This window comes from Cydia amplana, chromosome 26 (assembly GCF_948474715.1).
Source record: "Cydia amplana chromosome 26, ilCydAmpl1.1, whole genome shotgun sequence".
Taxonomy (NCBI): Eukaryota; Metazoa; Arthropoda; class Insecta; order Lepidoptera; family Tortricidae; genus Cydia; species Cydia amplana.
Genome location: NC_086094.1, coordinates 5,853,155 through 5,869,067, shown reverse-complemented (window position 1 = coordinate 5,869,067; position 15,913 = coordinate 5,853,155). Strand labels below are relative to the sequence as shown.

At 37.0% G+C, this 15,913-nt stretch overlaps 1 protein-coding gene across 1 annotated transcript; it reads right to left on the bottom strand.

Annotated features, from left to right (window-relative positions):
• Positions 1-27: 27 nt before the first annotated feature.
• LOC134660078 (zinc finger protein 287-like) lies at positions 28-15,544 on the bottom strand. The gene is made up of 8 exons (XM_063515778.1): positions 15,408-15,544; positions 15,110-15,219; positions 14,315-14,801; positions 13,139-13,338; positions 10,838-10,963; positions 2,629-2,752; positions 1,360-1,638; positions 28-129 (listed from the first exon to the last, which is right to left on the bottom strand). The coding sequence occupies exons 1-8, from the start codon at positions 15,501-15,503 to the stop codon at positions 40-42; spliced, it is 1,512 nt and encodes a 503-aa protein (XP_063371848.1). The 5' UTR covers positions 15,504-15,544; the 3' UTR covers positions 28-39.
• Between the last annotated feature and the right edge of the window lie 369 nt (positions 15,545-15,913).

Below are 15,913 nucleotides of genomic sequence, written 5' to 3'. Positions count from 1 at the left end.
TCATGCACGCTCCCTATTGGTAGTAGGATAGTTTGATACTTATTCCTGATTATAAAAAGCAGATAGTTCTTCCTCTAGTTTGTTCTTTTCGCACACCGATCTTAGATGTCTGTTCAGTTTGCTGTTACCCTGAAAACAAATAAAAAATTATATTAAAGAGTTAGATTTATCCATTGACATAGATATCTAGGGACTGGCTTTACGGGCAATAATAATGAGGCATGACAGGGGCCAGTACAGCGGTGTGAAATCGCTACAATCCAATTGGTTGATGAGTTCGCATCACGCGCGCGATTGGTTGACGAGTTCGCATCACGCGCGCTATTGGTCGCAACTAGTTGCGTTAGATGCACGATTGGCTGGAATTCGTGAGTAACACCGCTGAACTAGTACCATTTTTAGTGCCCCATTAGCCCGTCCTTAGATATTATATGTCAATGGATGTATCGATTAATCTTAATCTATTTTTTAATTATTATTATATTAATTTAAACGGTTTGTCAATCATCAATCTATATATCAATTAAACATTCACTCATTAAATGATTGGTCAATCATCATCTTAAATAAAATTTAATGCTAGCTATATCAATTTCACACACGTATGTAAGTCTTATTAAGTTATTTACCTGGAAGCTGGCTTAGGTTGACTTGTGTCTCCGTACATGAGCGCCCAGTAACTTCTTGCTAGTATAGCTGCCCCCCACACATATTACAGCTGTATTTAGGTATATTTTGCAGTATCAAGTTATTTACCTGGAAGCTGGCCCCACAGAGATGACACAAGCACAGTTTAGGTTGACTTGTGTCTCCGTATATGAGCGCCCAGTGACTTCTTGCTAGTATAGCTCGCCACACATATTACAGCTGTATTTAGGTATATTTTGCAGTATCTAGTTATTTACCTGGAAGCTGGCCCCACAGAGATGACACAAGCACAGTTTAGGTTGACTTGTGTGTCTCCGTATATGAGCACCCAGTGACTTCTTGCTAGTATAGCTCGCCCCACACATATTACAGCTGTATTTAGGTATATTTTGCAGTATCTAGTTAGTTACCTGGAAGCTGGCCCCACAGAGATGACACAAGCACAGTTTAGGTTGACTTGTGTCTCCGTATATGAGCGCCCAGTGACTGCTTGTTAGTATAGCTGGCCCTACACATATTACAGCTTGTATTTAGGTATATTTTGCAGTATCTAGTTATTTACCTGGAAGCTGGCCCCACAGAGATGACACAAGCACAGTTTAGGTTGACTTGCGTGTCTCCGTATATGAGCACCTACTGACTTCTTGCTAGTATAGCTGCCCCCCACACATATTACAGCTGTATTTAGGTATATTTTGCAGTATAAGTTACCTGGAAGCTGGCCCCACAGAGATGACACAAGCACGGTTTAGGCTGCGCCGTATGCCTCCGTACATGAGCGCCCAGTGACTTCTTGCTAGTATAGCTGGCCCCACACATGTTACAGCGGTATTTCTTGTCTGTGGAGTGCACGGTTTGCATGTGGGACGCAAGGGAGCGCTGCGTGGAGAAGGTTTTTGAGCACAGTTGGCAGGGGAGGCTGGAAAGGGAAATGAGTTGTTTTAGAATAAATACTATAACTATACAAAGCGTTGAAGAAGCGCTGGTGGCCTAGCGGTAAGAGCGTGCGACTTGCAATCCCGAGGTCGCGGGTTCGAACCCCGGCTCGTACCAATGAGTTTTTCGGAACTTATGTACGAAATATCATTTGATGTTTACCAGTTTATCAGTGAAGGAAAACATCGTGAGGAAGCCGGACTAATCCCAATACGGACCTAGTTTACCCTCTGGGTTGGAAGGTCAGATGGCAGTCGCTTTCGTAAAAACTAGTGCCCACGCCAATTACTGGGATTAGTTGCCAAGCGGATCCCAGGCTCCCATGAGCCGTCGCAAAATGCCGGGACAACGCGAGGAAGATGATGATGACAATAACTATACAAACTTAGAACCCCATTTTAACTTTCTTCGTCGGCGCCCTTCCCAGTAAAAAGTCGGGTATTGACGTTATATATAGTGTGCTCCTATCCTACTTACACTACAAAGTCAGCGCCCTAATAAGGGGCGAAGCCTGACGTTCCGAGCGCTGTATTACATAGTACCTAAGTAGTAATTAAAAAGTCGAGGTGGTTTTATGGTGGTCGCCGTTCACATTAAACATTAGAATGCATGTGAAGTCTGATGTTAGTTGCGCGTGCTCCTGTATAGCCTGGCGCCCTTCATGCTAAAAAGCCGGTAAAACTCGACGTTTGGAGCGCGCCTCGCCCGCTCCTATAAACTGAGCGTCTAATCACACTTGACTATAATATAATGTAATACCTAAGTACTTACTATTCATACGTGCTTGTTGCTAGGCCTACATGAATAAAGTATATTTGAAAGAAAGAAAGAAAGAAAATACATTATTTACGTCAAACCAAACCAGTTAATTACATAAAATACTATGAGAGATAGACGTTAAAAAGGACTATTTGACTTTGACTTTGACTAAAAGTTAATCGTGTACATATTGTTGTCGTGAGACAGACGTAAGAATGCATCTAATCTCGCAGTCTGTTTGCCTGTATATTGTGATTATTGTGGTGTCACGCACATGTGGTGTACGCGCGGCGCGCTCCTGCTCGCGCGGCGCGCGCCCCGGTGGCGGCGCTGGTGCGCGGCCAGCGTGTACGGGGAGCTGAACCGCGCGTCGCACGAGGGGCAGGGGAACTTCTTGTTTATGTGCTTGCTGAAATTAATAATAATATAATAATAATGTGAGCCTATATACGTCCCACTGCTAGGCACAGGCCTCCTCTCATGCGCGAGAGGGCTTGGGCTATAGTCCCCACACTAGCCCAATGCGGATTGGGGACTTGCTGAAATGACATGCGTAAAATTCGTTAATATACTTAGTCTGTCAAGCCGGATATGTCAGTAGCAAATGTAGCAATGTAAAGCAAACTACAGTATGGTATCATGGTATCCCTAGGAAACGAACAAAAAGCAGCAATGTACATCGAACAACGATGAAATGTAAACAAAACAGTTCCACAGATAAGATATAAATGACACGCGATTTTCGAACAATTCAAACGTAGTGTTGCTATAACCCGCGATTTTTCAAATTTGCCGCCATTTTATACTGACAAGATTTGCTTGACCCACTTGACCCAGTATAAATGCAAACATATAAATCTCGCCACTACAATACAATTCGTAAAAAAGGTTATGAAACTATTAAATTGGCAATACCAATATCAAAATATCCTAATTAATAGATATTACTTTCTTGCCCAAGGAATCGGCATCGCTATTCAGCGCGGCAACGCCACCAGCCTTCTGGGCACCCTACAATCCGGGGCCGAGCTAGCTCCCATTCTTTACTTGTAAATAAGTATATATAGGTAGATTTTAAGTTAATTTTATTTAGTAGGTATTACATATTTCTGTTTTTATATTTTTATGTACCTATATAAATAAATAATTATCACACAAATTAAATTGTTAAATAGATATTCAATAAATATTATCATCCCTTTAGTTCATTATGAGAGAGAGAGAGAGAGATACATTTTATTTAACACCAAATAGATTAATTATTAATTAAATACATTAATACATTATGGCAGCGGTCGGCAACCTTTTAGCAGCCAAGGGCCACACAATAGTTAACGAAGGTGACGCGGGCCGCACTTTGTTAATATTTATGATTTTATCAGATATCGTCGTTTGTCAATATTACATACAAAATAGCCAGGGAAGCTCGCGGGCCGCGGGTTGCCGACCGCTGTATTATGGCATCCTGTTTAGTGATTTCGGTTTTTAGGGTTCCGTAGCCAAATGGCAAAAAACGGAACCCTTATAGATTCGTCATGTCTGTCTGTCTGTCCGTCTGTCTGTCCGTCCGTATGTCACAGCCACTTTTCTCCGAAACTATAAGAACTATACTGTTGAAACTTGGTAAGTAGATGTATTCTGTGAACCGCATTAAGATTTTCACACAAAAATAGAAAAAAAACAATAAATTTTTGGGATTCCCCATACTTCGAACTGAAACTCAAAAATTTTTTTTTCATCAAACCCATACGTGTGGGGTATCTATGGATAGGTCTTCAAAAATGATATTGAGGTTTCTAATATCATTTTTTTCTAAACTGAATAGTTTGCGCGAGAGACACTTCCAAAGTGGTAAAATGTGTGTCCCCCCCCCCGTAACTTCTAAAATAAGAGAATGATAAAACTAAAAAAAAAATATGATGTACATTACCATGTAAACTTCCACCGAAAATTGGTTTGAACGAGATCTAGTAAGTAGTTTTTTTTTATACGTCATAAATCGCCTAAATACGGAACCCTTCATGGGCGAGTCCGACTTTGTTAAATTTTTGTTAAATACCTATACGCATAATGACGCTTGGCGTTGTATGGCGTAAGTGTGAGCACTGTGAGCCTACGCCACACATTTGCAATGGTGCAATCGCCATTTCAATATCACATTAAATCGTGAACAACACTATAATGCTTGTGGCGGTTGATGTTGTAAAATGGGTTTGTTTCGACACGCGCTGCAAGTATGTAAGTATGCGTAAAAATAAGAAGATATTCTTTTACTGAGCTTTTTTTCTGTGGAAATTGTGAATATTTTGAATCCAGCACGAACGTACAGCTAAAGCGGATAGTAAACTTAATTTTTCGCATTTCGGGGTTGGTCCCATACTAAAAGTTGCTTAGTATAATCCCAAAACCTCCCTGGCAATGAGAATACAGTTATTTTTCAGCCACCGTGTATATATTATATTCTATAGATTACAGATTATTAGATTATTTATTACAGGCACAATAGCATGTGTTTCTATTGCAATAGATGGCCATCTGATGCTCGCAGTGAACGTGGAAGATTTCAGAAATCTAGCCAACAGGTTCTTATCAAAAGACCTAGCAGACAGATTGACTAATCTCGTATCTGAAATCTCATTAGCGAGAAGGAAAGAAAATCAACAAGTAGAAAAAATACTGCCAGATAAAGATACACCTATAAAAGAGGCTGCAAGAACTAACCAACTTCCAACTGACACAACTGAAGCTGTCACAGACGACTATAGACCTAAAAGATTCAATACTGTTAAAAATTCTCAGAGCAAAGAGTTATTGAGGCAAGTGATATATAATACCCCACCAGGACCAGTATACGTAAGAGATGAGATAGAGGAGCTATTACAGAACATCAATGAAGGGAATTCAGATAATGATAACGGTAGTATAAAAGTTTATTATCCTGAAATGTTAGATGAGAGAGATTATAATATAGAAGCTACTAGACCATTGAATCTGATTAATATGTCAAGAGACACGCATAATAACATTGATTACACAGAAACCAAACTAGGCGAATGGAAATACAACTACGTTATATCTACAGAACCACCTGACATCAAAAATATCAAAACAGGAAATGTAATGAAGGATATAAATGATGTAGGTAGTACAGATTATGATGAAGCTAAAATGCATAATTCAGACAGTGTCACAGATGTGCAATATGTGGACGAAACTCGATTGTTAGGACGTAAGTATATGATCAAAAAATGTAATCCAGATTTTGTAAATAAATTATAACACGACATTCTTATTCTAGGTCAGACAAACAAACACAATAACGACGTAAAAGTTAAGGATCATCTAGCAGATAAAGAAGACACATTTGATCACCACTTTGTGTATACAAAACCAAAAGACAACTTCTTAATGAAACCTCACAAGGAACCAATAGATAATACTCGTATGCATAAAAAACAACTATTGGAACCTCAAAATAAAATTAGTACAACTAAAGATGACAGTCATATATTTGAAGATCACATGTTGGGAAAGAAAAATAAAATCAACCACGAAAATACTCTTCCAAAACAAGATGAAGTAACTATAACGCAGAATATTAAAGAAGTTAAAAAAGGTCCTACAGAATCAAAGATGTCCTTAAATGATTTCGTCAAAGACCATCCAAAAGTAAAACAAGACAAGTCAAAAGAGAAAGGAACTCATCAAATACTACATCCAATGCAAATAGAAAACAACGATATGAACGCAAAATATGCACTAGGCTCTCAGTCAGTGGAGGGCCGTAATGAAAAACTCAATCGGGAAACGAAAAAAATACAAAATGACGACGACAATAAAAATGTAGTTGATCGGTTCGGCAATATTGAACAGTCAATATTAAGGAACAAGAAAAATAAAGTAATTTTGAAGATTCCGGAAAATAGTGAAGAAAATTCAAAAAAGGTGCCACCGAAGCATGTTTCTTCCCATCATCTCCTGCATTATGACGAAGATAAATCTGAGACCGATAAATCAAAACCAGATGTGACGACAATAAAATTCAAAAAAGTTAAACAACCAGCACATGGACGTTATGTAGCGAATACAGAGGAAGCGAATGAGAAAAGCAAAGAAGAGAAGGCAGATATCAGGAAAAAAGAACCTCACATATCGAAAGAAGAAAATGATACGCATAAAAAGTCCGAATGGCGGTCTGAAAATAAGAACAACAATCGAAAATCTAAACAAGCTGAGGTCAGCGGTCAGATGAAAAAACCTATTAAAAAAGAAAATACTATTGATAAAGATGACGAACAGCATATACATGACAAAAACAATAACAGGTATAAAACATCGTTACTTTTGAGAAACAAACAACGTTTTAAAGATTCAAAATATTGTAAACAGAATCCCAGTAGTAGAATGTGTAGAGAAGGAGAGTCAACAACGAAGATTTCATTAAAAGAGTCAGCTGAAATTTCACGGCCACATTTAGTCAAAAGGAAAAAAGAGAGCCCACGACTCTTTTCAGAACACATCATTTCATTCAAAAAAGATCACAACAAATCTGATAATTATGATTTGATTAACGGAGCAAAACAGAAGAACACTCACAAAAGGACACCTCTGAACAAAATGGAAGAAAATAATATGTACGACAAATACGAACTTGGTCGTGAAACAAAAAATGATGATGATAGAAAAGTCAGAAAACAGAAAGAGCATCATAATATAAAAATAATGGAGGGTAAAAATAAATTGAATGATCAAGGTCGTAATAAAAACAAGTCCGCGAATAGTGAAGAAATGACCATAAAGAGTAAGCGAAAACCTCAGAAGAAAATAGAAGAACACGATATGTATGATAAATATGAACTCGGTCACGAAACAGATAATGATGACAAAGTAAACAGAAAGCAGAAAGATGATGATATAAAAACAATGGAATATAAGAATAAATTCAATTATCAAAATCGTGATAAATACAAGTCCGCGAATAGTGAACAAATGCCAATAAAAAGTAAAAGGAAACCTCAAAAGAAAATAGAAGAAAACGATATGTATGATAAATATGAACTTGGTCACGAAACCGACGATGATGACAAAATAAACAGAAAACGGAAAAATCATCGTGATAATGTAAAAATACATGATCAGAATAAGTTCAATACTCAAGGTCGTAACAACGACAAGTCTACGAATAATGACGAAAAGCCAATAAAGAGGATAATAAAACGTCAAAGGATGATAAAAGAAAACGATATGTATGATAAATTTGAACTTGGTCGCGAAACAGATACTGATGACAAAATAAACAGAAAAGAGAAAAAGAGTCGTGATGATATAAAAACAATAGATAATAAGAATAAATTAAATTATCAAGATCGTGATAAAGACATGTCTGCGAATAATGAAGAAGTTCCAATAAAAAGTAGAAAGAAACCTCAGAAGATAGAAGAAAACGATAAGTATGACATTGGTCGGGAATCGAATGATGACAATAGAAACAGAAAACAGAAAGACAATCGTGGTGATATAAAAACAATGGATAATAAGAATAAATTCAATAACCACGGTAGTATTAAAGACGAGTCTGCTAATAAAGAAGAAATGCCGACAAAAATTAAGAAAATATATAAAAATGTCGAAGACACAACTAAACATAAAGAAATTAAGAAAGGTCAAGGTCAAATTGAAAAGGTCCCAATAGCAGGTTACGCAGACGACCCTCAACCAGATTTTAAAGAAGTAAACCCTGAATCGATAGAACCAAAAACAGAAAGCTTGCTAGATTCTGAAGAACCAAAAAGTAATGGCGGATCGACAAAGAAATTTACAATGAAAGGTACAATAATACCAAAGAGGGATTTCTATAAATTGAGCAGTCCGAATTATTACAAAGATTTGCCTCGAGTTGTAGAAAAGTACAATTTTGAGGAGCCCATACCAGAGAAAGACAGAGTAAGGGATAAAGTGGAAAATTTGGAAAGGGAACCGTCAAGTATTAATAAGAAAGTTAAGTCATGGTAGAAATATAAATTGAGCCGATTGGTCATAAAACTTTTACAGTACATATGGTACTTTCCCAAACTAGTGCGGGAAAGAGCACTTTCCGTGCGTAAGTCGAAAGTTTAAAGGGCCATATGTACTGAAAAACGTTGTACGATACACGTGCGAATAGGTATTCTTTCGGCCGTGTTTTAATTTATTGCCACTCGTTTCGAATTTCCTCTTTTCCGCACTTGTATCGTAAATAAGTATTGTTTTCTAATAAAACTAATGTAAATACAGAAATTTATATGTAAAAGGTTTTTTATTACTGATCACTATGGTGCCCTATTGATATTCCGAGAAAAATTACGCCTATTTTTGTTTCGCCGACAACGATTCGCCGACGGGTTGTTTGGCAGAGTAACGATTGGACGAATCTCATTACGCATAATAGTCGTTTGCGGGTGTAGTCAATAAGCAGAACATTGATACGCATATTTACTATTCGTAGAATTATCATTTAGTAACTGTCATAATTACCCGAGAAACCATTGGTCGAAACACAATAGGTCGAATGTTCATTTGGCATATTATTGACTAGCAGAACTTAGAATATTCTTACCCCCGGAGTTACACACAATGTTTTTCATCACACTTAAGAAAGAACTAAATTTTAATCGAAATAGTTATAAACTAAGGTGAGAGTTCAAATATTTTGATGAAGTGTACCTGATGATGACGATTGTTTTGATGATAATGATGATGATTTACTTTAAGTAATATGTTCAGCGATTACTCCGGCACCCATGGTCCGATTTGAGTAAGTTTACCTTCGTGGTATTCCCATAATAATTTTGGTTCTGATCTGATGTTGGAATCCATTAGGAATTGACGGAACTCCTAAATCTCCTAAATTTTTAAAGGCATGACATTAAGTCAGTGAAGGCATGTGTATTATGATTTCGGTATTTTCTAAAGTAACTCAAGCATTTCCTCCCGAAATCCACCAATTTGATGTAGTGCAATTGTAGCCTTACGACGAGTCTGACACTACATATTTGCTATTTCTTCGTAACTTTATATACATATATGTGTACCTACTTAACGCATTTAATTAAAAAATTATAATATTTTATATTATCCTTTTATTGCGAAAATAAAAAATTATATGTATAATGTGAAACGTTATTCGACTAAACATTGCTTAAACGAAACAGTTACTCTGCCAAATGGAAATCGTCCGATAATAGTGCAGCTAATTTACACAGAAGCGAACTGAACTGTATGTGAACCAAGAGTTTACGTAACGTTAGTCGACCAAAATTACATTTACAAATTAATGACTCTGCGAAACGATGTTCGGCGAATCGTTGTCGGCGAATCGATAATCTGCTAAAAGTTTCTCGGAGAATCATTAGGTACCCGGTATTCGGGAAGAAAAAGAATGGTTAAATAAAGGTTTTCGTTGAGTATATATGATTATTTGAACCAGGGATGTTGCGAACATCCGCATCCGCATCCGCAACCGCGGAACTTCCGCATTATTTTCAACATCCGCTTCTGCATCCGCATCCACATAAAATCGATGCGGAGCTTATGCGGATGCGGATGTCGAACGAGTCGGTACAGGAACGTCTTAGCGGCGGCGTAAGTGCTAGGTAATTTCGTCATTACCTATAACGAAATCATCTAGATCCAGAAAAGTCGGCGAAGTTACTGTTTATTAAATATAACGCACCTATATTCTTGCTCAAATACTAAACGTTCCGTTTTTTTTAATAAAAATATACTAAAAATGTAATATTTGACGTTTTCTAAGTACCTAATCTTGACATCCGCATCCGCATCCGCGGATGTCAAAAAATCTGCATCCGCAACATCCCTGATTTGAACCATTATATTTCCTTTGATAGACGTAGACAAGCATATGAGAAGTACAGACAGAAATAAAAGTGTGTGTCATCAATTAGTTTTTTGGCAGTAAATTGGAAGTGGTGGAAGGTGGCAAGTGGAAGTTTATTCTCTATCCTCCTGAGGCCCAGCCATACAAACGAGACATCCAAAATTTGCCACTGAAATTTGAACCTAAATCGTAGGAAATAGAGTTGACTTTGCGTTGTTTGAGAATTGTACGAAACAAAGCAAAACCGACTCTGTTCCAATTGAACATGGTTTAAGTTACATCGAACTGAATAGGTACTATAGATAGGACCTTGGGCCTTAGGAGGCTATCGTATTATACGATATACCATAGACTATGAATCCTCTAGACGGAGTTTAGAGCAATTATTTCATGAAACCGATGCTGCCAAAAATACTGGGGTGCGGGGGACGAGGTGAGCGAGTCCCGTGCCGTGATTGGTCCGTTCAAAGACACGGACGTCACACAAAGACACTTTGACTCGAAGATGGAGTAAAACTACCGTATGTTTGTGGCAGAGGGGGTAGCGCTACTATGCTCAATCTGGAGGATGTCTTGTCTGTGGGTAGGACCTTGGGCCGTGTTATACGATATACTTACATCATGTGCGTCCGTACGGCCGCCTGGTTGTTGTACGTTTTGCCGCACACGTGACAGGAGTATGTCTTGTTGCTTGTCTTTGAGAGATGGAAGCGCTTGATATGCTGCTGTAGGCCGTTACCATCGCTGAAATAAACAAATACTTGGAGACAATCTTACACAGATAAACCTAGACTCAAGCTAAGCAAAGCTTGTACCAAAGATATATATAAATCCGTGTAAGCATAGAGAAATATAAGTCAAGAAAGAGTGGTAACTCCATACATCAGTTTTCTTACCAAAACGCGAATTTTTTCGTAGTCGACATCTAACGTCAAGGTAGTGGAACTATACTATCAGTACCGCTACATGACACCAGATGGCATTAGTTTCGCTACTAACGAAAAATGTACTACTAAAACAATTTACAACTAATTTTATAAGCAGAAGGAGTTGAAAATATAGTTCCGGTTGATCCGGTTATAATATTAGCAAAAAATTGTAGAGCATTAGAGTTTTTGTTTGCCGCTACATCTATTGTCAACTAGCAGAACTGATAATGTCCGCTACTTGACGCTAGATGTCGACTACGAAATCTCGCGTTTTGGTAAGAAAACTGATGTATGGAGTTACCACTCTTTCTTTAGGTACTTATATTTCTCTATGGTATAAGATAAATAAAGTCTAAGAAAAAAACGTGCCACCGAAAATAAAATAAAAAACTTACACGGAAAGATAGCGCCACAGCTTTTGTTTATTTGTTTATTTGTTTATTTTATTTACAATTAGTACTAACAGTTAAACCTTACGTACTAATCGGTGTTGAGTTACTTAAATCTAACATGCAGACAGGTACTCAATTAAGATGGATTAAATTACAATATATTACATGGGGGATAAAACTAATTACAATTGCAAGCTTTGGCCTATACTCGTGTAGATGGCGAGACCGTTTGATATTTAACAATTATCCAACAAGGATCAAAGTGAAAATCATGGCTTTTTCTTAGCTTAGGTTATAATCCCAAAAAGAGGTGTAAAAAAAAAGACGTAGAACGTAAACGTTCGCAGTGCAATTGTCTTCCTTTGTAATTTCGATGTGCAAGACATTTTAGGTTGTATTGCTGTTGTGAGTGACATGTGTCAAATAATGCAAATACGAATAATCCCACTATAGTAGTATTATAGTATTGTATGCAACCGTTGTTTAAGAGAGGTCAAAAAAAAAAGCGGCCAAGTGCGAGTCGGACTCGCCCATGAAGGGTTCCGTATTTAGGCGATTTATGACGTATAAAAAAAAACTACTTACTAGATCTCGTTCAAACCAATTTTCGGTGGAAGTTTACATGGTAATGTAAATCATATATTTTTTTTAGTTTTATCATTCTCTTATTTTAGAAGTTACAGGGGGGGGGGGACACACACACATTTTACCACTTTGGAAGTGTCTCTCGCGCAAACTATTCAGTTTAGAAAAAAATGATATTAGAAACCTCAATATCCTTTTTGAAGACCTATCCATAGATACCCCACACGTATGGGTTTGATGAAAAAAAAATTTTTGAGTTTCAGTTCGAAGTATGGGGAACCCCAAAAATTTATTGTTTTTTTCTATTTTTGTGTGAAAATCTTAATGCGGTTCACAGAATACATCTACTTACCAAGTTTCAACAGTATAATAGTTCTTATAGTTTCGGAGAAAAGTGGCTGTGACATACGGACGGACAGACAGACGGAGACGGACAGACAGACAGACAGACATGACGAATCTATAAGGGTTCCGTTTTTTGCCATTTGGCTACGGAACCCTAAAAAGGCGAGTGGCGTGAGTAACAATTTGAGGCGAAGCCGAAAATTGTTAATAAAGACACCACGAGTATTTTTTGACTCAGTTAAACAACGTTGCATACAATACTTTTTCTACGACCAAGCACTTACTTCGAAATAAAATTGTAAATTTAACAAATATTTTTAATTCAAGAAGTAGCAAAAATGGAGGGTACGGGCGGGAAAAGAATGAATGAATGAATGAATGAAATTAAAAAAAAAAAACATGTGTATGGTTCACTTATTTGTCAGAGATGACATTTAAAATAAGGTTGGCAACACTGTATTTCATTCAATATTTTTTAAGTGGTCATTACACGAAGTATCGTAAAATCGCCAAAAAGATACTGCGTGTATGCACAAATTCTTTTTTGGGGAATAGACTAAATACTTGTCTTGACAACTATAAGGTAGGGTTTTAAAGGTGTGTGTACGACCCTTTAAATGACAAATAAAAGTGCGGGAGTGGAAAAAATAATAAACAATATTACTCACGTAAAAGCCTTCGAGCACAGATGACATATAGCCTGGTTGTTGATACATTTAGCCCTATGCGCGTTGCGCCGGCGCGCGCCGACGGTTGCGCCGCAGCGCGCGCACACGCCGCGCTCGCGGTGCGTCTGCGCGTGCGCACGCAGCACGGCTGAAGACGCAAAGCGGAGCAGACAGATAGGGCAGAGGTGCTCACCGTTTGACTACAGTGAAATTATTATAACATCATATTTGACAGTTACAAATTGACCCTTATATATATGACTTTAAGGCTATCAGTTAAAGTTTAAACGGTAGATCTTAGCATCATATCTATCTATCTAGTGGGTAGTGACCCTGCCTGTGAAGACGCGGTCCTGGGTTCGAATCCCAGTAAGGGCATTTATTTGTGTGATGTGCACAGATATTTGTTCCTGAGTTATGGTTGTTTTCTATTTATTTAAGTATTTGTATATTATATATATCGTTGTCTGAGTACCCACAACACAAGCTTTCTTGAGCTTACCGTGGGGCTTAGCCAATTTGTGTAAAAATGTCCTATGATATTTATTTATTTATATCTATAAGGGTGAATTCATAACTGTGAAATATGTGATCTTAGAAAAGAAACACATTAGAAACAACTTTACAGATGTAATACATAATGGGGTTGGTCGAAGTATTTAGCAGATGGCGCCATCATAGCTTGCCGTGTCAGTCCCTAGAATTGTGTCAATCTTTTTTTAATGCCCCAGATGCCAGCCCTTTAAGCTAAATCTCATAGAAAAAGGGGCAAGCTGTGATGGCGCCATCTATGTAAACCTTTGACAGTTGCCCTATTGTATTGTATTCCATCATATTTTCTCGGAAACGTTCGTATTGTCATGCTACTTTAGTCAACCTTTTGTACCGAGACTGACAGAAATAGCGAGACACGTCTCGTCTGTACGTTTCCGTGAAAAAAGGATGAAAAAGAATTATGCACTATATCTAAGTACTGGATTTTGCTGTCATAATGTTAAATATCTGGGAGACTAAGCTTTGCTTGGAAAACATACAAAAACTTAGAATAGAGAATAAACAAAAATAGATCGATTTTACGCACCCATATGGAACCCAAAACCCCCATATGGCAAATTTCATCGAAATTGTTAGAGCCGTTCCCGAGATCCCCAAAGCAAGCAAGGAAACCTAACTCACCTCTTCATGTCTCATCATATGAGCTTGATAAGTATCTTTAAACAAGAATGGCATAGCACAATTATAGCATTTAAACTCCGCCTCTAAATACTTGTCTTCTCTTCTCTTCGCTTCTAACTCCGCCTTCTGCTCTTCAACGCTCAAAATTATTTTGTAAAAATCATTATTCTTATTTAATTCTTCGTTGGGTTTAACTTCTTCTGTACCTTCATTTTTGTTTTCGATTTTTATATCATTTTGTATTTCAATATCTTGTTCATAATCATTAAATTCTGTAATATCATCATCTGACTCATTATTTTTATCTTTTTCTTCCGCTATGTCTATTTTATATGTCCTATCTTCTAATGATACGTATTGGTTGGTATAATCAGTGTCGGATGTGAAGTGGTATGATGTGTTTGTTAGTTGTTCACATTCTTCTATATCTGGACATAGGATGACAGTTTCTATTTGGCTGTTTTGTAGATACACTGTGCCTCGGTCACTGAAAAAGTTTATAAGATTTTCAATGATTACAAAGTGATAATATAATTAGTATTTAATATTTGCGGATATGCGTTGAGTATGGTATAGATCTAATTATTTTTATGAGTTAAACTTAGGTACTTTCATTTCATAGATTCTACTTGTCCTCATTGCGAAACATTATTTCCCTCTGTCATCATTGTATTATTTCTTATTCTATCTCTCTATTTCACTATAGTCACTCAACAAAACATTTCACAAAACTAAAAGTTTATAACTAACTACATATTGGTAATATATCATATACTGTTTTGTTGAAAGGCTTACCTAAACAACACAGGGTACTCCATACTTCTTCTCAAACATATGGACTTAAATAACCATAGCTTTCTCAGCAAGTGGCAGCATACATGGCACAGATGAGACTCTGAACATAACTGGAATCACAAACAATATTACCTATTTTAAAAGCAAAGTGGACAGACCTTTTAGAAGGCAATATTTAACAGGTGAACTGTTTTTTGTAATAAATATCCAACAAACAAAGTCTAATTATAAACAAATCAAACAAAACATCTTCACTCTTAAAGCTAGAATAATTAAAAATCTAAGTATATCAACGTACTTTCATTCCAACCAATTCTTTGTATTTTTCCCGCGTTTCAACATTTGTATCACTGTGCACTGTATTATGGCATAAGAAGCAAAGAAAGCACGACATTTTCTGATGAGATTCAAAATCGTTAGCGTTAAAATTTTATTTCAATTCGCAATAGAAATATAAACAAAACAAGGACCAACACCAAAACAGGCCTTTTTGAGTTTTTTGACAGATGCCACAGATGACAGATGGCAGTTGGCTTTAATTGACAGCTGTCAGCGGATGTAGTTTGAGACACATAAAAAATCGCTCTGCGTACATTTATTACTTTCGACCAACTTTCGACATGCAAATTTGGCTTGGCCGTTGTATTTGGTCGAATACTGCGTAGCGTCACTTTATTTTGCAATATTAAATGATATTAAGGAAAGATATGGCATCTTAGAAAATATTACACGAAGTAAATAAAATTTTAATCTGTAAACTTGGCACTTGGCTTTGGAACTTGTTGTGTTAAAATTATGATCATG

Coding starts and splice junctions, on each gene's coding strand:
- LOC134660078 (XM_063515778.1), bottom strand. CDS start 15,503: ATGTCGTGCTTTCTTTGCTTCTTATGCCATAATACAGTGCACAGTGAT. Junction 10,964..13,138: donor CTGTGCTCGAAGGCTTTTAC/GTGAGTAATATT, acceptor TGTTTATTTCAG/CGATGGTAACGGCCTACAGC. Junction 1,639..2,628: donor CGAGCAGGAGCGCGCCGCGC/GTACACCACATG, acceptor TCTTACCGCTAG/GCCACCAGCGCTTCTTCAAC.